Source organism: Vicugna pacos, chromosome 21 (genome assembly GCF_048564905.1).
Source record: "Vicugna pacos chromosome 21, VicPac4, whole genome shotgun sequence".
Lineage (NCBI taxonomy): Eukaryota > Metazoa > Chordata > Mammalia > Artiodactyla > Camelidae > Vicugna > Vicugna pacos.
The window spans coordinates 9,909,159-9,932,096 of NC_133007.1; the positions used below are offsets into that span (position 1 = coordinate 9,909,159).

General features: G+C 46.6%; 1 protein-coding gene across 2 annotated transcripts in view; it reads left to right on the plus strand.

Annotated features, from left to right (window-relative positions):
- The window catches only part of ASTN1 (astrotactin 1), a 293,273-nt gene that overhangs the window by 198,498 nt on the left and 71,837 nt on the right, over positions 1 to 22,938 (plus strand). For both annotated transcript variants that reach the window (XR_012062696.1, XM_072946060.1), the window contains exons 10-15: positions 1,728 to 1,865; positions 2,374 to 2,524; positions 10,612 to 10,778; positions 13,724 to 13,918; positions 15,294 to 15,421; positions 21,605 to 21,709. Coding sequence is in view for 1 of the 2 variants with exons in the window: in XM_072946060.1 (XP_072802161.1) it covers positions 1,728 to 1,865; positions 2,374 to 2,524; positions 10,612 to 10,778; positions 13,724 to 13,918; positions 15,294 to 15,421; positions 21,605 to 21,709 (884 nt within the window). In the remaining variant the exon portion in view is untranslated. The remainder of the gene's footprint in view (positions 1 to 1,727; positions 1,866 to 2,373; positions 2,525 to 10,611; positions 10,779 to 13,723; positions 13,919 to 15,293; positions 15,422 to 21,604; positions 21,710 to 22,938) is intronic.

Below are 22,938 nucleotides of genomic sequence, written 5' to 3' on the forward strand. Positions count from 1 at the left end.
CGGTGTCCCTCTCCCAGCCTGCCTATTAGAATCTCCCTGTCAAAATGCAAAGTGGACATGAACACTTACATGTTGTTGCCTTCAACCCACATTCGTCCTTAAATCCGGGGTTCCAGGCACCACAGGCCAATCACTTGCCTTGAATTGGCTCCTTAATCTTGTCTGATGACGTGTGTGTGTGTGTGTGTGTGTGTGTGTGTGTGTGTGTGTGTAAAGGAGCCAGCACGCCTTCAATTCTGCCAGCTGCTTCACAGAAGAGAGAAGTGGTACGTTTCTCTTCTGTCTCCCTAGGAATGGGCTTCCTTCACCTGGTACCGACCCCTCCCTGCACAGACCTCACTCCCCACATCTCCTGGGGGTGGGGGAGTTGAGTGCCTCCTTCAGAGCAAAAAGCACCTCTGATACTTCAGTGCTGCTGACGGCAGGGGTTTGCCCCACAGATAAGAGAAGTAAGGGACCAAGAGGAGGGTGGGAATAGGAGAGAAACGTCCCAAATCCTGGCCGCCTCCCACTTGCTCCGTGGTCTTGCCTCTCCCCTGGGCACCTGCTTTCTCTTCTTTCAACTGCTCTGCCACCCAGGTCTGTCATTCAGGGAGTGGATGAAAATCGTGAGGCCTGGTTGCTTCTAACTCATGAGCCTCGGGCAGCAGGGATTCTCTGTGGCCAGCATCCTGGAGAGGGCTACATTTCCCATAAAAGATTTCACATCAGCAGTCTGGTTTCCTAGCGTCTCAGGCAACCCAGGGAGTGGAGCTGGGAGTGTGCGGGTCAGGGGAGGAAAAGGAGCGGGATTCTGAAATGGTGCTCTGTGACCAGCATGCTAATGGAGCTGGTGCTGGGTTCTGCTTAATTGTACACATCTCTCTCCATTGTTCTTCCCTCCACATTAAGTGGGAAGGGGACACCAGACTGCCACAGCCTCGTGATATCCCACCCACACTGGCTTTTATCCTGTAGACTATTTTTGACTATGAACACAGAGCATTTGAATGCCTTTGAAATGAAATGAATGAATAAATAAACAAATAATCTCTCATGGTTCCTTAAGCTCTCCCTTGAAATGCTGATTGATTCTTTTATTCATTTTAGCCCTTGTTGTAAGGGGGAAAAAAAATCTTCCCCACCTCCTGAGGGTTAGCGCCCTGAGCTAAGGGTGTGGGTAGGAGTGTGGAAAATACATCTGGGCTTGTCTTGTTCGTCCCTCTTCCCTCTTCCCTGGAGGCTCCTGGCTTCAATCATTGCTGCTCCCATCACACAGAAGCCAGCAAAAGGGAGCTTTTCTTCTTTCTTTTCCTTGGTGGGTTCCTCCAGGCACAGAGAGAAACCATCGCTACCACAGTGGGTGTGCGGCACGGGGGATGGGAATGGTGGGAGGCCAGCCTGCCTCTTCAATTAAAATGCTTCCAATTATAGCCGACTTAAGGTAGGGGAAGCCCCCAGCTTCAAATCTGAAGCTGAAACTGGAACTCGATTTTTTTATGATTTGACACAAAGACACTTTTAACACCTGGTAAGTGGAGGCCATGTTGTCAGTTCGCCAACTGTCTGGACATGTGAGCAGAGGCAGACCTGTCTGTCTCCCTCAGACTCAATCATCTCATCCATAAAATGGCAATAAGCTCTCCTTCCTGAAGGAGGCAGCTGGAGGTAGGGCGCCAGGTCCTCCAACGGGGTGGTCACCCCCCACCCCCCCAAGCATGACCAGCTGGTGTTGGGTGTCTCTACAGATTCACCTACACCCTTGGGGAGGGCATGTGGTTGCCCCTCAGCAAGAGCTTTGTGATTCCACCAGCCGAACTGGCTATCAACCCATCAGCGAAGTGTAAAACAGACATGACAGTGATGGAGGATGCTGTGGAAGTCAGGTGAGTCCAGCCTCCGGGTGCTGTGGCTCCACTGGGTTTGGAAGGCTGAGTGGGAAACTCCCTGAAGGTCCGAGGTGCTGGGAAGGGCATCAAGACAAGCTGAAAAGAGACACTGGCAGGCTGCTTTCGGATTCCCCAGACACAGTGTCAGGATCTACTCTATCTGGGTCAATATTGCACACCCCAAGGCTCATGCACCAAGAGGGCGCATAAAATTAAAGTTCATAAGCACTTCCCACATCCCCTAAGGACTGACAGGCAATAAAATGTTAATTTCCCTGCCCAAGTTTAGACCTCCTTCCTTGACCAGGCGTTACAGCCTTGGCTTACTTCCCAGACATGGAGAATGTCCGTAATTTGTTATTTCAAGGCTCAGAGCATGGTTGATCTGCAGTGTTTGTAAGAGAGAATGAGCCGTGATCCGGTCAGCCAGACAGGAATGTGGAGGACACGATGCTGCGTGTCGCACCTGCTGTCCCCTGACTCCTCCTGCTGTGTCTCCCCCCAGAGAGGAGCTGATGACCTCGTCCTCCTTCGACAGCCTGGAGGGTCTCCTGGATTCCTTTGGACCAGTGCGTGACTGCAGCAAGGACAACGGGGGCTGCAGCAAGAACTTTCGCTGCATCTCGGATCGCAAGCTGGACTCCACTGGCTGCGTGGTATGTCTGCCCTGTCCAGCTGGTCTTTTCAGGAAGAGGGGGCACCAGATACGGCACGATGCAGATTAGAGCTGAAAACATACTGTGAGTGAAAGGGAGGGTCAGGAACCATCCCTCCCTCATTGTCACTACTGTCTGGTCTAAATTAGGAATTTTCTCTTGACAGAGAGACGAGGAGCAAATACCAGCCATTTAACCAAGAATTGTTTACGGAACACCTAATCCATGTTCTCTAACTCTCCAAGGAAAACTTCACAAGTTACATAGCATGATTCTCTCTTCCCAGTCTTGCAGTCTGGTGTGTGACAGACCCCCTAAACAGTTTGAGAGCTAATTAACTGCTTCATAGTACATTATCGATTCTAATAAGAAATAGACTATATTGACAATAGGATAATTCTAGAAGGAACCTATCTTTGTCTAGAGTCAAATTACACTGACTGTGATACAAAATTTTAGAGGAGCTCTACTTAAGGCCCGAATGATGGAAGAAATAAATTATGCCAGGAGTGCCAGAGAAAAAATTAAAATATGTCCCCTTTGAGACCATGCTTCGCCAAAGGTGGCTTTCTACTTTGCTATCAGTTGTATGGACTTTGGCACATGTAAACATGTGATGCAATGGACTAGAAAGACTATCTGGGTTAGGGTGGACATCCCACGCCATGGACGTGAAGATGGATGGACCCACGCTGGTATATGGAGGCAGGAGCAGATGGGCAAGCCTTCAGAGGCTGGTGCCTTTATATTAGTCATTTTTGTGCCCATCAACACTAGTGTCTGTTTCCAGCCTTCCCTTCTTTTAAGGGCAGAATGATGCAATCCTCACAGAGAGGAAACACAAGGAAAGCCATACACCAAGTTAGCATAAAAAGGAGAGGAAAAGGTGATTGATTGAGACATGTTGCCATGCGGGAGCTTCCAGCTCTAGGGGAGGATATGGTGCCTCATCTTGCTTCCCAATCTGACAACTGTGCTCTTGTAAAGGGACCCAGAGCAGGGGCCAGCTGTGAGGATGCTGGGCCCATTCCATCTTTCATAGCCCCCTTCCCTGCCCCATTTCCCCCATCTCCAAGCACCTGCTCTGTTTGGGGACCTGTTCTCCATCAAAGATGGATGCATACCTGGGGTCCAGAGTGGGACTCTCTCGGCCCTGAGGCCTCCCCAGACTTTCCCAGGTTGGGCAGCAGGTGGCAGGAGCCTGATTCATCCAAGAAGGGACAGAAAATAAAGAAATGGAAAAGGAAAGAGAGAGGGCTGAGGGGCAGGGAGGCGGAGAACCTGGCCAGTCCATTAAAAGGAAGGGAAAGCAGAACAGCAAGGGCGATCAGAAAAGTATGAAGACAAGTGTTCTTCAGGTGTCTTAGGCAATGAGCTTCTCAACCAGGTCCCGCAGGAGACAATTTCACTGTCTAATGGAGTGCCCAGCTGAGACTTTTTTTGATTTCTTTTTTTTTTTTTTACTATTCAACCTGCATTTCTTCATCCAGATTTTAACCATTCATTCTCATTGCTCTCTCAGTTGGGTCAGTCTAAGTGCTGAAACACTGTGTGGGCACATATGTGAACATCCCCCAGTGCCCCCCGGCCCCCTCATAGGAGTGTGAGCATGCTCACACATCCACACACACGCAGGAGGATACAGTCCCCATCTCTTCCCACTCCTCCGCCCCTTTGCTGAGCCCCTCAGTCTTTGCCTTGCCAGCTGCCTTTTGCTGGTGATCCTGCCCCTTTTACTTGGCACAGAGCCGTGCTGATGTATTTTTGTACTTTTAACACTATGATCTGTGAGACGGGGCTAACAGGAATAGTTCCGATGAATATGCATTTGCAGTAAGGCTGCTGCATTTGAGAATCAGAGCCCCTGCAGAAAGGCGCCCAATTATACCAGTGCTTGGCATTAGCATAAGACTTTAAAATCACTGGTCCACGTGGCTTTTGGAGGGAGGAGGGGGCCAGACCCATTCAATTGACTGTTTCTCATTAGCTGTGAAGCACTGGATCCCTGAGACAGGAGGAGGGTAGAGCGCTGACAAGCCACATTGTGATCTTGTGACCCTATGGAGAAGCACTTTACATTGAGCCTGGTCTGACTCCACTGGGTACCGCTACCATCCCGAAGCCTTGCTGTGTTAGCAGAGTGGTCCTGGGTCATCCGTAGGCGGACCAGGGACAAGGGCACAGCTGCAGAGCCTGCAGTCTGGGGAGAATCGGACCGTCTTCCTCTCCACATCAGCCCTGACATGCAGTTCTCTGGGTGCTGAGCTGAAAGGCTTCCCGGAAAGGCACCTGATTGTGAAAGGAGAAGGAGAGGAGGACTCAAGGGCAAGGTGGCCCTTAAGGAACCTGGGAGAGGGACAGAGAGTTAGGAAGAGATGGTGTGCAGTCAGATACTGACTGAGTTCAAGCCAGATGGGTGGGCTTGGTCCACATCAGCTGCTCAGCCTCCATCTTTCTAGGAAGGCAGGGCACATCTCTCTGTTATGCATGGACTCCCACAGGGTTAATTGCTACACAGTTAATTGCCCTGTTGTTTATAGAGTCCCTGGGGACAGGAAACAAATACCCGTGAAAGGCACAGCCCTGTGCCAGCCTCAGTCACTACGTTCCAAAGCAGACCACTCTCCAACCGCAGGCCCGCTGCCCCTCGGGGTGGGTGCTGGAGCAGAGGTCAGCCACCCCCCGTGGACCGCTGGCTCTTGCTCCTACCCCTTGTCCTCGCCGTGCCGAGGTGGGGGCCGTGGTCCCTACCTGGACAGCACAAGGGCACGGTTCTCTGTTCTGTAGAGCCCCATGGGGTCCTGCCGAGTCGCTGTGTGAGTGTCCTGTCGCTGCTGTAACAAATTACCACAGGACTGGCGACTTAAGACTCATTTTAGTATCTTTCAGCTCAGTAGGTGAGAATCCAATTCGAGTGTCACCGGGCTAACATCAAGTGTCAGCAGGGATGCACTCCTGTTTGGAGGCTCTGGGGGAGAGTCTGTTCCTGGCCTTTTCCAGCTTCTAGAGGCTGTCCACAGCTGGGGGCTCCTGGTCCCCCTCTTTCATCGTTAAAGCAGCTACGTTGCATTTTCCTGACCGTTCTCCTGTAGCACATCCTCTCTCTGCTGTTTCCCATTTGTAAGGACTCTTGTGATTACAGGGCTCACCTGGGCGACCCAGGGTCATCTTCCCATCTCAAGAGCCTTAACTTGACCTGCCAGGCCTCTTTTTGTCACAGATTCTGGGAGTATGTCCCAGACGTCCTTGGGGCCACCACCAACCTCAGTGGGTAGGATTCTAGTCTCTTCTCTCCCAAACCAGAGCATCTTCATTCCCTTTTTTTTTTTCCCCGTAAGAACATTTATTTGTGTGTGGTGGGGGCAGACAATTAGGTCCATTTGTCTATTTACTTTTTTTAAAGGAGGTACTAGGGATTGAACCCAGGACCTCATGTATGCTAAGCATGCACTCTACCACTTGGAGCTATAACCTCCCCCTAGAGCATCTTCATTCTTAACAAGCCTATGTATTGAGGTTTAATATAAAACTTTATTTGAAAGGTTGAAAATGATTTCCAACACTATAAATCTATTTTAAAAAAAAAACTCTAAAAATGGAAAGCCCTGCCATAACGCTTCTTTCTTATCTCCACACTCGTCCGGCAGTGGCCTCCCCAGAATACCCTCTGCTTTGTGCGATGTGCACTTCTTTAGGTGGAAGGCAAGAGGGCGGCCGCCCTGCTTCCTCTTGTATTGAATGCATGACCTTCCTGGCCAGAGCATTATGCTCTAATGAGCTTTGAACGACCCAGTGACCCTGCCGCCCTTCTGTCCAGATGCCGTCCACAATGGTTTCCCACGAAATGTGTCATTTCACCTCTACTGGAGTGCAGGCATGTGGTGACCATACGGGTGACCCTCCCTCTTTCTCCCTGTAAGCAGGAGGGTGTGCCTCAGCGGCTCTCAGAGAACAGGTCAGGACGCTGAAATATAAATTTCATTCCATCCAGCTTTTCTCCCTTGGGAGAAGTCCTGCATGGCTTGGCCTTCCATGTCAGAGCCCATCATTAGCTGTGAAAGGAATGAGACTGTCGTGTTGCTAGAAAGAACCTATTTCAAGTAGGAGTTCTGGCTGCACGTCTTATGAATCATCCAGGTAAGGCGAGGACAAAGAGCTGCAGAAAGTCGCTCCTTCTCTCCCAGGGGCCCTGAATACGCTCTCATGTCCATCAGTCCTGTTCATCTGCCAACAGCACTGCCACCTTGTGATATGGAGCTGAGGTGTGTGTGTCTCAGGCTGAGGGAGATTTCGCTAGACTCCAAAGTAATTAATCAACCAGAAATCACTGCTAGAAACAGAGGGGAAAGACAGGGAAGAAAAGGGGTTGAATGAGGGAAATCATTTTAATCTCATTAGCAAATTATGCTTTAGACCAATAATAAGTCAAGAAGCCATGAGCATCTCATGAAAGACGATTAACCTTGTGTGTTTTAGGGGTCACTGAACTATGAGCTCATTTATTAGACCTTCTGGATGGGGGAGGGTTTTTGCCATAATGAATGGAGTTTTCTTGTCGTCTATAGTTTGGAAAGGCCGCGGGACTGCTAACCATGACCTACGCAAAGAGGGGTCAATGTATGACCTTGGGGCTCAGTCTTGAGCAAACAGTTCTCTTTTGAGAGACAAGTGGAGGGACTGTCCACAAGCCAGGAGAAGACAATGGCCAGCGCTTTGCAAAGAGAAAACACAAGTTTTCTCTCCTGACAACTGGTCTCCGGCTGCATGTACTTCTAGGAAAAGGTCATTATTTAGAGCCTGTAGTTTCTTTGTGTTTTGATACAGATTTTGAAGAGGGCAGAATGTGTACACAACCGCACAGGAAACATTCAGGCAAAAACAGGAGCAAATTTCTACCGTGGGAAACTTGAGTGATTAGACTCCTCGGGCATGGGAGTTCTGGTTCAACATGGGTTAAGAAGAAAACTCTATTTTTGGTTTCAGATTTTTTTTTTCTGGAACTATTTCAAAAATGTTTTACTCTGAACTGCAGCTCAAGTAAGTTACAGTGCAGTAAAGATAATTGCATCTTTTTTAGTGATTGAGGATCTTGTCTTGTCTTCAAGGTCGTTGCTCTGGACAGTTTGCAATCTTTTGTCCTATAAATATACACACCCATAATATGGTGTGTGTGTGTGTGTGTGTGTGTGTGTGTGTGTGTGTGAAAGAGAGGGGGAGAGAGAGAGAATATTAGGCTGAATCTTCAAATCTTCAAATAACTGATTCCAGACTGTACTCCGGAAGTTGCTAAGAAAATCAGACAGACAAACAACACATCTGCAGGGTCACTTTACTTTACTGACACAGTGACTGTGTTTTTTTAGCAATTCCAAAGCTTAGGTTATCTCACACGTGGGAAGCAGCCTGGCAGAGTGGAAGAGACCCACATGAACGCTGGTGTCAGAGAGAACTAAGTCCGAATTCTGATTCTGCCATTTTCCACCTCTGTGACCTTACACAAGTTACTGCTTAATCTTTCTAAGTCTAAGTTTGTTCGTCTATAAAATAAGGGGGAAGAAGCCAAATTGAATTTTGCAATTGAAGATAATAGATGTAGACTGTCTTGCACATAAAATTGCTTAATTCCTGGTAGCCGTTATTACTACTTTTAGCTTTGCTTACGAGGAGAAAGCATCCACCTTGGACAAGGCAGCTACCTCTGTCTTCCCTCCAAGCCGCCTAAGAAAGTGTGATCCAGTTTGGCACAGCGATGGTTATCTGTATACCAGAGCCAGGTTTGGGATTCTGGAACAAAGCCCCTCTGGGGTCTCATTCGGTGATATCTTTGTCAAACATCACGTTTGATGGGGCATTCTGAAAAAAAGCAGATGGCCGCAGAGATGGGGAGTCCTGGCCGGTGACTGAGCTAGCGAGCTGATACGGGGACTGGAACCACGTGAGGTGGGAGTGACGGCTTTGTCTCTACTTTGATGGCTTTTCTCAAGCTTTAGAGAAAGAAAGAAAACGCAACGCCTGGCAACCAGGGCAGCCCGTTTCATTCCAATCAAACGTCCGTGTTTCACTACCCACACCCATGCCTGGACAGCCTCACAGTGGTGAAGCCAGCTCCCTTCTGGTGGCACATCTGGCCTAACAGCTGGGTGGCCAAGGACGTGGGTTGGGGGGTGAACAAAATGTGGGGTGCAATCCTCAGCTGCCTCATTTGCTTGTTTATCATCATCTGGAACATCTGGGTTGGCCCAGCATGAGGCAGCCCTTGGAAACATCTTGAAAGGCTGTCACCTTCCAGCACTCCAGCTGGCTTCACCGGGAGAAGGGGGATGGACCAGGCTGGGAGGCTGGCAGGCCCATAGGGGGGCCATTTGTTTGGGAAATTGCAAAATTAGTGTCAGCAAACAGCGCACATCCTGCTGTGATCTTCAGTTGGGAGGTGTGGAGGGAGGAGAGGTGGGTTTTCAGAGGCACACCTGCGGCAGCTCCAGGCTACTAGGCCAAGGTGCTTGGCAACCAAGAGCAAGAACAAGTGGAAGCCAGGCAGCAGGGCAGGAGGGAGGCGCTTAACACAGTTCCACCAAGGTTTAAAATACATATATTTTTTTTTTGGTTTGGTTTTAGCTTTGGAGGAGTGTGGTAGGTAGCTGATGGTATGTATATGACAGTCATTAAAAGCAGATCTGACCCAGACAGGCCCCCTCCCCCCAGCTCTACCCCATGCAAGCTGCTGGACCCCGGGTAAGTTATCTGTCCCTTCCAGTCTGTTGGAAGGAATCGGCTGTAATGCAGATGCACAGGATCTGTTGCACAGACAGAAGAAGCAGGATGGCAAAAAATACTCATTCACTCGTAGATGGAGTCCGGTGCAGTGAGAAGTTCATGCATTAACTGCCAACGTCAATAGTTTCCAGGTCTATTAAGCGAGGATAATGTGGGGGCTGTGAGATGAAATACCTGAATCGCATCACATAGCGCCCAGCTCCTTCTAAGTGCTCAGTAAACAGTGACTGTTTGTGAGCGCCTGGTGGTGATGTGAGCTAGTGACGGGGCAGCCAAGTCAGGGACGCCATAGCCAGCCTGCCAGGTGGGGTTCCGCCATGCTCACGACGCTGGGAAAGTTGAGCTCTCTGTGCCTCGGTTTCTTCGTAAGTAAAATGAGGGTGATCACCTGCCTACGTTATGGGATGCTGTGAGGGTATGAGAGTAAGGTGTAGGAAGGTTAGACACTGCCAGGCTCATCATGGAGGCCTTATGAGCGTTTCTACTGCTCACCAAGCCCCTTCATCTTCCCCGGGATCCGCTGACCTCTCTTCCCCTGTTGTCTCCTTTGCTGTCATTCCTGGGTGGTTTATTGAGGACATGGTGCAGAAAAGCTAAATGTTTCACATGGAGTGTCCAGGGCACTGGGACAAAGCCCAGACCCGAGTGTGGCACCTGTGGGCACTCATGTAGCAGGTGCCCTTGTCTGCGTCTTCCTCAGGACATCCTTGAGGCAGGAAGGTCATGAGTAAAGCCACTCCCACTAGGAGAGCCAAGAAACCTCCCTCCAAGGTCACAGGGAAAGTCCACGCCCTCCTTCTGGCTGGCGGCTGGGTCCAGCCCACTTTCCCCCGCTCACTGCCGTCTGGTACCAACGTTGACAAAGTGCTTTGGACTTAAAAAAAAAAAAAGTCCAATTAATACTAAATCCAAACACCAGCACTCCCTTCCTCTAGCCCAAAAGGACTCTCTGCTAATGCACTTTGATTCTGGCCCCTCACTTCCACCTTCCTGCCAGCCTGAGGCCCAAATGGGAGGCCAGCTCACCTCGCTCTGTCTTGCTCCAGCGCTCCCTTCCAGCCTGCTTGGAGGAATTGGCTCTAATACAAGTGTGTGTGTGATCTGTGCCCAGAGAGAAGAAGCAAGATCACCTCAAAAAAAAAAAAAAAGGGGTCATTTGCTTTTAAAGGGAGCCCAGCACAGTGGGAAATTCGTGCACGACTTACCACTGTTGATGGTTTCGAGGCTGAGGGCTGAAACTAGGCACCGGTGGTTCCCAGAGAACCCAGGGCCCTGATTCAGCCATCTGTGTGGATGCTTTCTGGTTGTGCCAGTGCCCATCTGGACTCAGCCCCATGAAGGACAGCTCCGGCTGCTATGACCGCCACATCGGGGTGGACTGCTCGGACGGCTTCAATGGTGGCTGTGAACAGCTGTGTCTACAGCAGATGGCTCCCTTCCCGGATGACCCTGCCATGTACAACATCCTCATGTTCTGCGGGTGAGTCAGCTCCCTGTGAAGCCATGCAAGTCGGGACTGGGAGATGGGACTGGGAGGTGGAAAAGTAAGTCTGAATGAACTCAGTCACCAAGGCCAGCCCTCAGGCTCTGAGGAAAGAGCCTTCTGGGACTGGAAAGGAGCACTTTTAAAGTCAAGGTTGGGAGGATGAGAAGTCTAGTTCTACCACTGAAAATGGGGAGACTGACCACAGGGTTTACCTAAATCATTGCCCGTTCACACCAGGATTCCCTAACTGTGTTTTGTGGTGTGATCACTACGTGTTTGGTGACAAAAGAATTCTGTGGTCCAAAAGCTTGGGAAAGGTTGTGGGAAACGAATCAGCAATCAGAGAAGGGAAGAGGGGACCGCGCAGCCTCCCTCCCCAGACGGACTGCTCCTGCGTGGAGTTGCAGAGCCCTGCGCTGCGGGCCAGCCTCATCTCACCCCTTCTCAGGACAGGGCAGGCAGTGCCACCCCTTTTACAGATGGCAAAGCTAACACGCGGTGAGGTTAAGTGACTCCCTCAAAATCGGGGAGCTGGTAAGGTGGGATGATTAGCGCTGGAATTCAAGCCCTCCCTGTTTTTTACAAAAATTCTGAAGTTCTCTCAAAACTGAAATTCATACCACTGACTGGAATTATATTTTAAAACATTTTCGTTGTTTATCTGTAAGTGCATAAAAATATGGCCCATCCTTCGACACCCACACCCGTGGTTGGCTTGTCTATCCTTTTCTCCTCTTTCCTTCCGCCCCCTCTTCCTCCCTCTCCCCTGCCCTCGCATCCCCCTCCTTTCCTGCCTGTCGGGGAGGGCACTGCCTCTGTGCCCCACACCCTGCTGGCCACTGGGCTGCAAAGATGAATGACGCTTGGTTCCTGCCCTCAAGGATCTCACAATCGGAATAGGCTTGTGGTGAAAATCAATGTTTACAGTCATGAAGCCATGCTGGATTGTTGCTAAAAGCCAGCGCTTGCTGGATCATCATGAAAAGATTATTCAGTGGACTAGTAATTTTATTTTATTGTATTTCATTTTATTTTTATTTCTTTGCAATCGAACAATTTTCCTGTTTTGTTTCTTATAAAATCCCATTCCATAAATGGAATGTGATCTCAGTTTTAATGTCTCTATAATGTTACCATTCTGGTTGACCCACTTCAGTTAATGAGGTAAATTCAGCCACAGTTGCCTAGAATTTATTTATTTAATGAGCACATATCTGAGCTCCCTCTTTGCACAAAGACCCTGGTTAGGTGTCAGATGTAGGAGAGACAGCAGGATGTGAGAGCTGGTCTCCTCTCTCAGAGGAGTTTACAGGGAGACAGGCAGCTATGAACACAGAGGACAGTGGGGGAGGAGGCAGTGTGAAAAGGCAAGCCTTCAAGACGCTCAGGATGGTCTGAGAGGGACCCAGCCAGCCTCCCAGTTCTTTCCAGAAGCACTGTGTTATGGCTCAAGGAAGGAGGCCTTTCACCATCTTGTCCCAGACCTAGGCTGGTGCTGGAGAGTCCCTTGTGGGTCTCAAGACATGACCTTTGCCTGGACAAATGCAGTAGGTCCCTAATAGGACTTTCCCATTCCACTGGAATTTGGTACACATGCATATTTTGCACTCTCCAAGCCACTATATATAGCCTGTGGAGAGAAGTCCTTGATTTGAGGTTCTTTAGAAAGACCAAATCACATGCACTTATAATTAAAGAGCTCTCCTCACACCTGTTCACACAATATATCAATGGTAAATGGGGAAAGCAAAGTCGCGTTTACGCAGGATTCATTTGTACCTCTGCTCGTGATGATAACAACACGATGAGCACTCACTATGTGCTAGGCACAATATAAATTCTTTAAGTTCGGTATCGCACTTCATCTTCTCAACCAACCCCAAAAAGCAGCTACTGTTTTTCCCGTTTGTACAGATGTGGAAACTGAAGCTCAGGGAGTAATCAACAGATTCAAGGTCATGCAGTAAAGGGCAGAGTTATTGCCATGATAATACTGCTTCTCACCACTTAAAACTATGATTATGTGTTCCTCTATCTAGAACAGAGGTATTTATCTTATTGCCACAATTACTGTAATAGCAATAAATGATATGTTTTAATGCCATGAATATCTATAAATTCTAAATTTGGTATGTTTTGAAGGAGAGACCCAAATTAAATCAATATGCTTTTAAAATGACAGCTTTATCAAAGTAGTTTTTACTTGAACGAACAAATTGTGTTCTTCTCAATATAACTACAAATAAAGTTCAATTAATGACTTATGGGTCATTGCCCCATATTTACCAACATCAGTAACTGTACGTGCTTAATGGGGAGGACACCAAGGAGGTGTTCACACAACATGCCCTGGCGTCTGTTTAGTTCAGGAAGGCTACTCTGAATGAAGGGGGAGTTAATATGTTAATTGTGTCTGGTTACATTCAAACAGAACACAGCTGCAAGATGATCAATCTTTTAAATTTCTTAGTTGACTTGTCACAGGACCAGATTAAAAGGTTATTAATTTCTTAAGCACAATTCTTTTTGCTGCCTAATTACTCTCCAAACAAATGCAGGGTCTGGTCACGTGGATAGTTCCGGAGAAAGAGTCTAGAATACCTTGGATTTAAATGTCTTAACTCATTTATAAGCCTATCACCAGTGATTCTTACTCTGACCTCTCTGGGAAATCAGACACTTATTAGAGGAGACAGCACTCCGAAGCTCTGAAAACACTTATCTGCAAAGGAAAGGTGAGATGTTCTGTGTGCTCATCTAATGCAAGAAGACTCAGTTCATAGGCTTAAGAAACTGAATTATAAGAGGGGCAGAATCAAACTGGGATATTCACAATCATCGGCCATCCAACAGGCATTTCTTTCCAATCTGCTATGTTGGGTTGGCTGAGCGGCTCATTGATGGAATAACTTCTTACCCTGAGTTTTCCACCATATTAGGTGCATTGAGGATTACAAGCTTGGTGTGGATGGACGCTCTTGCCAACTCATCACGGAGACCTGCCCCGAGGGAAGTGACTGTGGGGAAAGCAGAGAGCTTCCCATGAACCAGACCCTCTTTGGGGAGATGTTCTTTGGTTACAACAACCATTCTAAGGAAGTGGCTGCTGGACAGGTGCTGAAAGGAACATTCAGGTGAACCCCATGTCCGTAGAACTGGTTATTCAGGGCTGTTGATGGATGTCTTCCCTGACGAGACTTAAAGTCAGCATAAAGTCTTGTATCTTGGGTCCAGGTAAATGTGATCCTAAAAAGATAGGTTATTTTCTCTCCCGTGGTCTTTTCCAGGTCTACACTCCTCCTTCCAGAATCCAAGAACCATGCTTCCTCTGGGTGAACAGTAAACGGTTAAATAAATGTTTACCTTGCCCAGACAGGGACTGCAAGATTTTCCATGGAAGCCATCACAGAATGCTCACATTCTATTGTCCCTCTGGGTGGAGGTTTCAGCATGTGAGTCAATCTAGAATAGTTGTCCTCGAGTGTGGTCCCAGGATCCCTGAGATCCTTGCAGGGGATGCTTAAGATCCTGCCTTTTCCACCTACAGAGAGGCTGGATTTTCTTCATATACTTCAACTCAAACACGATACTGTAATAAGTTGAATGCAGAGATGAGAACTCAGCTGTCTTCTCCTAAGTCAGGCATTTAAAAATTTGCAAAAAGCTTTACAGTAATGCCACTTGTCTCATCATGTTTCAAAACATGTTAATATTTGATAGGTTGATTATTGTCACCTAAAATGAATCAATAAATATTTTTTTTAAATTTTTATTTGAATTTCTAATATCATATATGTTGATAGATACAATCTACATAAGCAAAAGCTACTTGAGGTCTTCAATTATTTTTCAGAGTGTAAAGGGGTCCTGAGAAGAAAATGTTTGAAACCACTGACTTAGAATATTCCCAGGAGAGCCTTCATTTGCTCTTGTCCCTAATCTATCTTAGGCTGCTGAATACATCTTCCTTAGAACTCATGCATTTCAGGAGGTGATGGTGATGACGATGGTGATGATAAGGACAATGGAAGCGTTACAATATGGACCAGCAGTTGCTAGGAAGCTGGGTCTGGACGCTTATGAGCAAATCGATAGCAAATTTGCAAGCTAGTTTTTGAAATCAGTTGTGTTTTCAGTCACAGACAGTAGACTTTACTAAAATTTCCCCTGGGACTTTGTCAATGCCAAACATTAAGGTGTCATAACTAACACTGTGGTGGCTGCGTGTACCCAGACCTTGTGGGAAGGAGATCAGGGAGTAAGGACGGGGGCAGGAGGGAGGGAAGAAGCCTCTCTGTCTTCTAAATACACCTTTTCAGCTAGTTTATTTCCGTCTCCCCCTGCCCTCGCCCTATTTCTCACACTCATGTCTTACTCCAGGCATGTACATTGAGTGGGGTTCAGGGTGAGAGGAACTTTTTGGTCCATTGTGGGTTGAGATACAGATCGTCCACCAAGGAGTGGGTTCACCTGAACACCCAGAGATGAAAGTTTGCCTCTGTTTTTTAGGCAAAACAATTTTGCTCGAGGTTTAGACCAGCAACTGCCTGATGGTCTTGTGGTCGCCACTGTCCCCTTGGAGAATCAGTGCCTGGAGGAAATCTCAGAGCCCACCCCGGACCCCGACTTCCTGACTGGTGAGTGTGCCACACACCCTCCTTAACTGGCAAAACAGGTGGCTCTCTATGATTTTACAAACTCAAGACTCTCGACTTTGCTTATTTTGATTTCAAAGCCAGTGATTTCCTTGACACTTGATCAAAGCTCAGTCCTAAAACGGAACACTAGTAGAATTATTTATTAGTAGAACTGCCAAGATTATTATATAATTATCTGCAAAATGGTCATGATAATACCTTTCCCTGCTAGTCTCATTGGGATATTTTGAAAACAAATAAGGCAACAGATATATAAGAGTTCAGAATTCTCGGTGGATTAGAGGAAATGACCAGGTCCCCAGGAGAGGCAGAAAGATAATGGATTGCTTGTAACCTAAACATCTGTCGCTGGGACTGCTGGGCTCCCCGGAGATCCTTACGGAGCGGTGTGAGGGAATACAGAATGAAAGGGCTCTGTTGCCAGACGGCCCTGGGTTTAACTCCCAGCTCTGCCACTTTCTAGCTGTGTGACATTAGACAACACAGTCCCTTGGGGTCTCATGGCCCTTATTGTAAGACGGGGATCATGACACCTGGCCCTCCGCGTCATTTTGAGCCCAGTGGCTTTCTTCTCCTGGGCTCATCATTATGCATCGAAGGTATGGGTTGACTGGAAGAGGCAGGAGCATCAGGGGATGCTTCTCCTTTCTGTGTCTCTGAAGACCACCTCTCTCCCCAAGTTAGCACCTCTTGGACCAAAGAGGACACTTCAAAGGGATCCAGGGACCCATAAGAGGCAACCAACTGGGAACTCAGCATCTTGCGCTAGAAAGCTGGACATGAGCTCAGTTCCACTGTTGACTTTGTTCATTTCTCCATCACTCTCCTCCCTTCCTCATTCTGTGTCTTCCTTACTCTATACCTTTCTCCCCTTTTTCCTCCCCTTCGTTGAGGAATGGATGGAATGAGGGTAAGCCCTTTCCAGATATCAAGTTATGTCCAAAACTTTAGACCTAAACGGAATTAGAAGTAGGTCTACCTGAGATAGTACAGCATAGCGATTACTAACTTAGGCTCTGGACAGTAGGCTCAACTCTTCACTGGCTGTGTGATCTTGGACAAGTTACTTACCTTCTCTGTGCCTCAGTTTTCTTACCTGTAACAAATGCATATTATAATACTGTCTTTCTTATAGGATTAGTATGAAGAATAATAAATTAATATTTGTAAAGTTTTTAGAACAGTTCCTGATACATAGTGAGACGTATGTTTGCTAAATAAATAAGTATACTGAGGAAGAAGGAAAACAGAAACATTCACACTACCAAACAGTGTTTTCCCTAAGGGAGAAGGAAAGGGAGTGAGAGAGAAAACAATTAGATATATTCTGAACCAGAAATCAATCTCATTGAAATAAGCTGCCCTCTAAAAGATCACGCAGGTACACACACACACACACACACAACTAAAAAAATTAAAATGCATTTCTGGGCGTGTCCTTAAAGCCTCCATCTCTAGTTTTTGGGAATACAGTTTTCTTGTTTCCATGTCATTTGCTGCGAAACGCTTGCCGGGTGTGTGCAAAATGTCTGGTAAAGAAGGTGTAAGAGGGCGGACACGTGCAGGCAGGCTGCGTGCCACCATCAGACTCCCGGGCTTCCATTTAAAGGGTCACTGGGCATGTCTCTCACGCATTAGACCTTAGATGGAGGTCAGGAGCTGCCCTGCAGCTGCCAGGCTGGGAGGACACAAAGTTGTCCTGGACGCGACCTGAGTTTTTTTGGGGAGAGTTAAGTGGGTAGATCTAAAAAACATCAGAAGAGTGTGTGTCTGAATCTCCGTCTTTGGAAATAAGGAAGAGATCAAAACTTGTTTCTCACTCGCAAGGGAAACGCCTTTCTCCCCTGTGCCCCTGGACCCCGCCTGATTTGCCACATTGGAGGCAAGAGGAGTAGAAGGGGTTCCAGGTGGGACACCTCCATGTCTCATGGCCTTGAGACACTGACATGAGAACTTTTCTTCACCCGCTGCTTTTCTGCCCGGCCTTTCTTTTTAACCTGTTTTGATTAAGAGGTGGTATCAGTTGGTCCAAGAGCAGGTGTTTCCTTTGATGTAAGAAGGAATCAGTCTTGTTTCTTCAAAGCCCAGGGTGATGAGAAGAACCAGTTAAAGAGATGGTTGACCACATTTCTTCCATATTTATTTTCTAGTTCTGGTAACATTTTAATTATGTCTTTACTGAGAGTCATACAGAGAATGTCATATCATGTCACACTACGTGCTATTACAAGTCATAATCCCCATAAACCTACAAGCTTAGGAGAGTTTAGAGCTACAGTGATCTTTGGAATCATCTGCATCAGCATTTTCAAGCTTTTTTTTTCTCATGAAAAACCAGCGTTCTTCTCATAAATAGGTTCTGTCTTGAAATACTTTTGGAAAGACTGTAGTCTCCACCTTTCAGCAATTTGCAACACCTTAGAAGAGATCCCAAGAAGCCCTGCAGTAAAGAAAAACCTTTCACTTTCTTCAGCCCCACAATTCCCAGCTCTCTTTAATGAGAGAATCCTTTTACCTACAACAGCTGTTTTCATCTTTCAGAATCATTGGGTTTGAAGAATGTACTGGAAAATTACTGATGTATGTGTTTTATCTTGCTGATTGCCACCCTCCTCATCAAGACAGTTAAGAACTCTCAGCTTCGCCAGCCTTTTTGGTGTTGTAAGTGGTGTGGAGATAAATGAAGACCAGCAGGATGAAAACAGGTGATGGCTATTTCTGCACAGCTCGCTACAGTCAGGGAGGCAGCCACCATCACTCCCATGCTGGCAGAGACTGAGAGGCAGGCAGAGAAGTAGGAAAGCTTTAGAGTGGAGTTGAGGGAGGGCTTCAGATGTGCCCTGATTGGAGGCTGTGGGCATGTAGGTGGTCCGACTAACCAGGAGCGTAAATGTCTATGTAAATGTTTAGGGGTATATGTAGTTGCCTTCTCTGGTTAGACCTAACTTGGAAGCAAGAACTAAAATTCGGGAAGCTGATCATTATTAATCAGGTCCTGGTTATTTTGGTCGGATTTTTACAGGGGTTAGTGTTTGGCCTCCTGAGCTAGGAGAGATGATGTTCTGACTTAGAGATAGTGGACTAGCGTCTTGGGCTGGCTGCTGTAGGTAAGTGGGTGGTTCCCTGGGCTGGTTGCTGTAGACTGTGGGCCAGAGGTTTCTTTTTATAAATGGTCTGGTCATCGTCCATTTGCATGTTCAGTCTCTCAGTTGAGAAAAAGAAGAGAGTCAGAGGCAGACCAAGGAGGCGGAGGACGCTGGTGGCCATATTCATGGGCCTCTTGGGTGCCGTAATCACTCAATCTATGTGAAGACTTGGAGCTCTGAGCTCTCTGGGACTTCTTCAAGTCCACACAAAGGAAGCAGGCCCTTGACTTTAGAACTTTGGGAACAGTACATCCCCTTAACATTTCAATAAAATAACTAGAGAAAACAAACTTCCTTCCTTCCTCCCTCCCTCCCTTCTTTCCTTCTTTCCTTCGTTCTTCTGTTTTCTGTCTTCCTTTCCTTCCTTGTCTGCCTCCTTACTTTTCTTCTTTGCTTCCTCTTTCCTTCTTTTTTCTTTCTTTCTTTTTTTTTTTTTTGCTTTCTTCCTTTCTTTCCCGTAGTTCATTTTTCATGCATAGGTAGGGAAAAAAAATGTTCTTCCTTGAGAAAACATAGTCAGATTTTGCTTGAAAAAAATCATTCACAGGTATGTCCCAAAGAATGATAAAATAAAATTCAAAAACTAGAGCTGACTGCATGTCAAGGGCATAAAGCAAAAGAATCCTATGACTCAGCAAGAAAATATATACTTTAAAATACCCCTTTCTTTTTAACTGATGGAAATACTATCTGTAAGTGGGCACAAAGCAACATTTCCCGGGCACTGACAGTTATGCAGCTGTTTCCCTGATGATGGTGCAGCCTAAAGGCATTCAGCACAATTGTTGTCTAGCAGTTAAGTAATGGAGTTTGTTTGGCTCATCCTGAGTGAATGTGGGACCCTGTCATCCCTTCCCCCCAACAACATCCGTGCTTCTTTTATTTACTTATTTATTTTTCGCCTCTGTTGAGCTGAACTAAAGCCTGGGAGTCTGTAACAAAAGCATCAATTAACAAGTGTCAAGTTCCCACAATTAAGGGTGATGAGAGAGAGGTCAGGAGGAGGATGACAACATGATGGAAACCCTCTGTATGATGCTTTATCTTTTCTCAGTGTGCTTTCATACCCATAACTTTATTTTTTTTTAATGGAAGTACTGGGGATTGAACCCAGGACCTCGTGCATGCCAAGCACTCAGCGTACCACTGAGCTCTACCTTCCCCTCTAATCCCATAACTTTATTGTGTCCTGACAACCTACCTGTAAAGCAGGCAGGATGAATGCTATTATCCCCACTTGCCAGGGATGAAAACAGAAAGAAATGAGTCACTTGGCCCCAAGTCACACAGCTGGTTGGAAGTGCAGAATTGAAAAGACGCAAGAGGCCATGTCACTGAGCCTCTCGCGTTACAGATGCCACGACCAGGCACCACAAGCTCCCCCGGCCCCCCTTGGCAGCTCAGGCGCCTTTATCTACTGTGCCGGCTATTTTTCTATTAATAGAGCTTCCAAAATAACAACAAGCAGATGAGCTGGCATCACTAGAGGATGCCAGCTACACAGAACAGTTCTACAGAGCACGCACATTATAACGCCAATGAAATGTACCTTGGAGGTATGTGACCGGAGTCTTAATCTTGTAAAGTTAGAATTTCCTTTATACGCTCTTACAATTAACATAAAGGCTAAAAGCCAGAGTGTGTGGGAGTATGGGTGCCGTCACAAAGCTTAACGCCCTGAAGGAAGAACATTTGAAAGGAAACAGGATGAAAACCTCTGAGTTTCAAGTAACTTGTCTTTGATTTCCTGAGATTTAGGCAGTTGATTCAGTAAGCACCTCTCCTGACCTTTTGCTTTTTTTCTTACCGATAATTATTCCCATATGATTCACACAGAAATGGAAATTTGGCAATTACTCAGCTAATTTGATCGGAGTTGACAAGCAGCTAATTAACCCCGCCTACTCATCATCCAGTTTAGATATGAAATTCGTTGTCTTAGCCTGAAGGAAGCATGGGTCAAAATGGCAGGATAATTCACTATGTATGTATTATTGCCATTATATGTACACGCACACACAATGTACCTAAATTCATCATATACATGGCCATTATATTTGCGTACATACATAATATATATGCATACACATATGCATATATCAGGCATAGAATTGAAGCTAAAATAGATTTTCTAAACTTAGCAAGGTGTTTTTTAATGTCCTGTGGCCTAATTATTTTGTTTCTGTAACAGTTTATATTTGTAGTAATGGCTACAATTCAGATGCTACTCTTTCTCCAAGGTGTTCAAGCAAGAACAGCTCATTATAACGTCACTAAGAAGCTACAAGCGTCTTTATTGAGAGTGACTGTGGATAAGTACCTTGGCTTCTCAGACTCCCAGTTTTCCCATCTGTAAAAGAGGGACCACATACAGTGCCTGCGACAGCATCTGTCACATAGATGACACCCAATATAGGGCCATCCCTGCCCCTTACTTAGCCACACGGACACTGTCCCTCCTGGTAAAGGAGAAGCATGCCTTATCAGCTTCAGAGTAATTGAAACTTAAACACTGAACACAAATCAGTTAAGTGGACACAGAAATCAACGTTATCAGGTACGTGAGCTGAGTCAGTTACTGCAGCTATTAAAGGGAGTAAAACCCCATGTGTTGCAGTGAGCCTAGCATTTCATATGAGTTTATGAAGGGCGTATGATGGAAAGGTTAAGAACTCTGGCCTGGTCTCAGACATATCTGGGACTCCATCCTGGCTCTAACTGGGGACCCAGGGCCCTGATGCAAACACCCCCTCTGAGCTTCAGTTTCCTCATTCATCAAATGTAAGCTGTAACCCCTGTCTCAGTAGCATCGCGTGACTGTATACAAAGCGCTTAGACAAATGCCCGGCACAGGGGAGAGGTTTAATAAATGGTAACTCTTGTTACTATGATTCCAGAACTTGTCTCCATCAAAGAATGCTTTCTCGTGTTCTCACAATTACACCCCCTTAACCCAGGAGCCTTGGGACTTGGGAATCAGTCGCACACACTGAGCCCGCATCTCCTCTGTCCCTAGGGATGGTGAACTTCAGCGAGGTGTCCGGATACCCCGTGCTGCAGCACTGGAAGGTCCGCTCTGTGATGTACCACATCAAACTCAGCCAAGTGGCCGTCTCTCAGGGTGAGCGCAGCTGCAAGCCGCCCCTCCCGCCTGCTCCTGGGCTGTGGAATTCCCTTCCAGAGGCACAAGCCTTTTACCCTTGTGGAACATGCCATCCAAAATGAAGCCACTCCATGAGCTCTATAACCTGTTCACTCGGATTCACCCTTCCGGGCAAACAGAATAGGACTGCTTTCTTAGTATATAGATTGAATTGCAGGTTTTATCCCGGGGGATAGAAGAGATAGAATGGGTAAGGGGGAACCACTGAAGATAAACACCTACTTTATCATTTTTCCTGGGTCACCCAAGGTGTAGAGAGGATATGCAAAAACAGATGTTTTTACAAATTGATAGAATAACCCTTTCCAAATGCAAAGAGTATAACTTAGAGGTTCTATATGATGAAAAAAATAAGGGAAAGAGAGCAAGAAGGAGGAAGGGGGAGTAAAAATTAAAAAACAGCTGTGGTTCCTAAACAGCAAGTGAAATAGGTAGATAGATAGATAGACAGACAGACAGACAGATAGATGGATGATTGATTGATGTAGATTTATCTGCATCTGTAGATCTACATATATCTTTATCTGTATCTGTGTCTAGTAAGGCAAGGAGCAGTGAATTCTAAACTTACTTAGGATAAATTGTTCCAAAACAGAATGGCTAGGCACCTTGTGTAAGTATTCTTCAAATCTTAGCGGTAAATGCCTTGAATCAAGTTTTTCCTAGCATTTGAGCGATTCCAATGTGCAGTTTGCACAAAAAAAGAGAATTTCTATAGTAGCCCTAACATGAGGTTTACATCCCTATTCCACCTCCTCCCCATGAACTAGAAGGACACTGCTCCACTCCTTCCTACGAGGCTACCTAAAGAATGTACTAGACCTGAAGTTCATGCTCTAGAGTCTGGCTTCACCGTGTTGAATGAACGGGTAACCAGAGCCAGGTGATCCTCTTGGCACGGGAGGGCGGGACAAGGAGAGGGGTCTCAGGGTCAGCATCAAGGAAGCAGAGCCTTAGGGCCAACAGGAGAGAGACAGAGAGAGGGTAGGGGACAGGTAGAGAGTTATGAAAAGAAGTGAGACGTACTCACAAAAGGTGAAGCTTCCTGCATAGAGAGAGAAAATGCATTAAGGATACAGAGCATTTCCAGAAGGGACTCAGAACTTTTCGGTTTTTATTTTAAATCACGAAACAGTTCTTAGCAAGAAGAGATTGGGGTTTAGATATTACTGAGGTACACTCTTCTA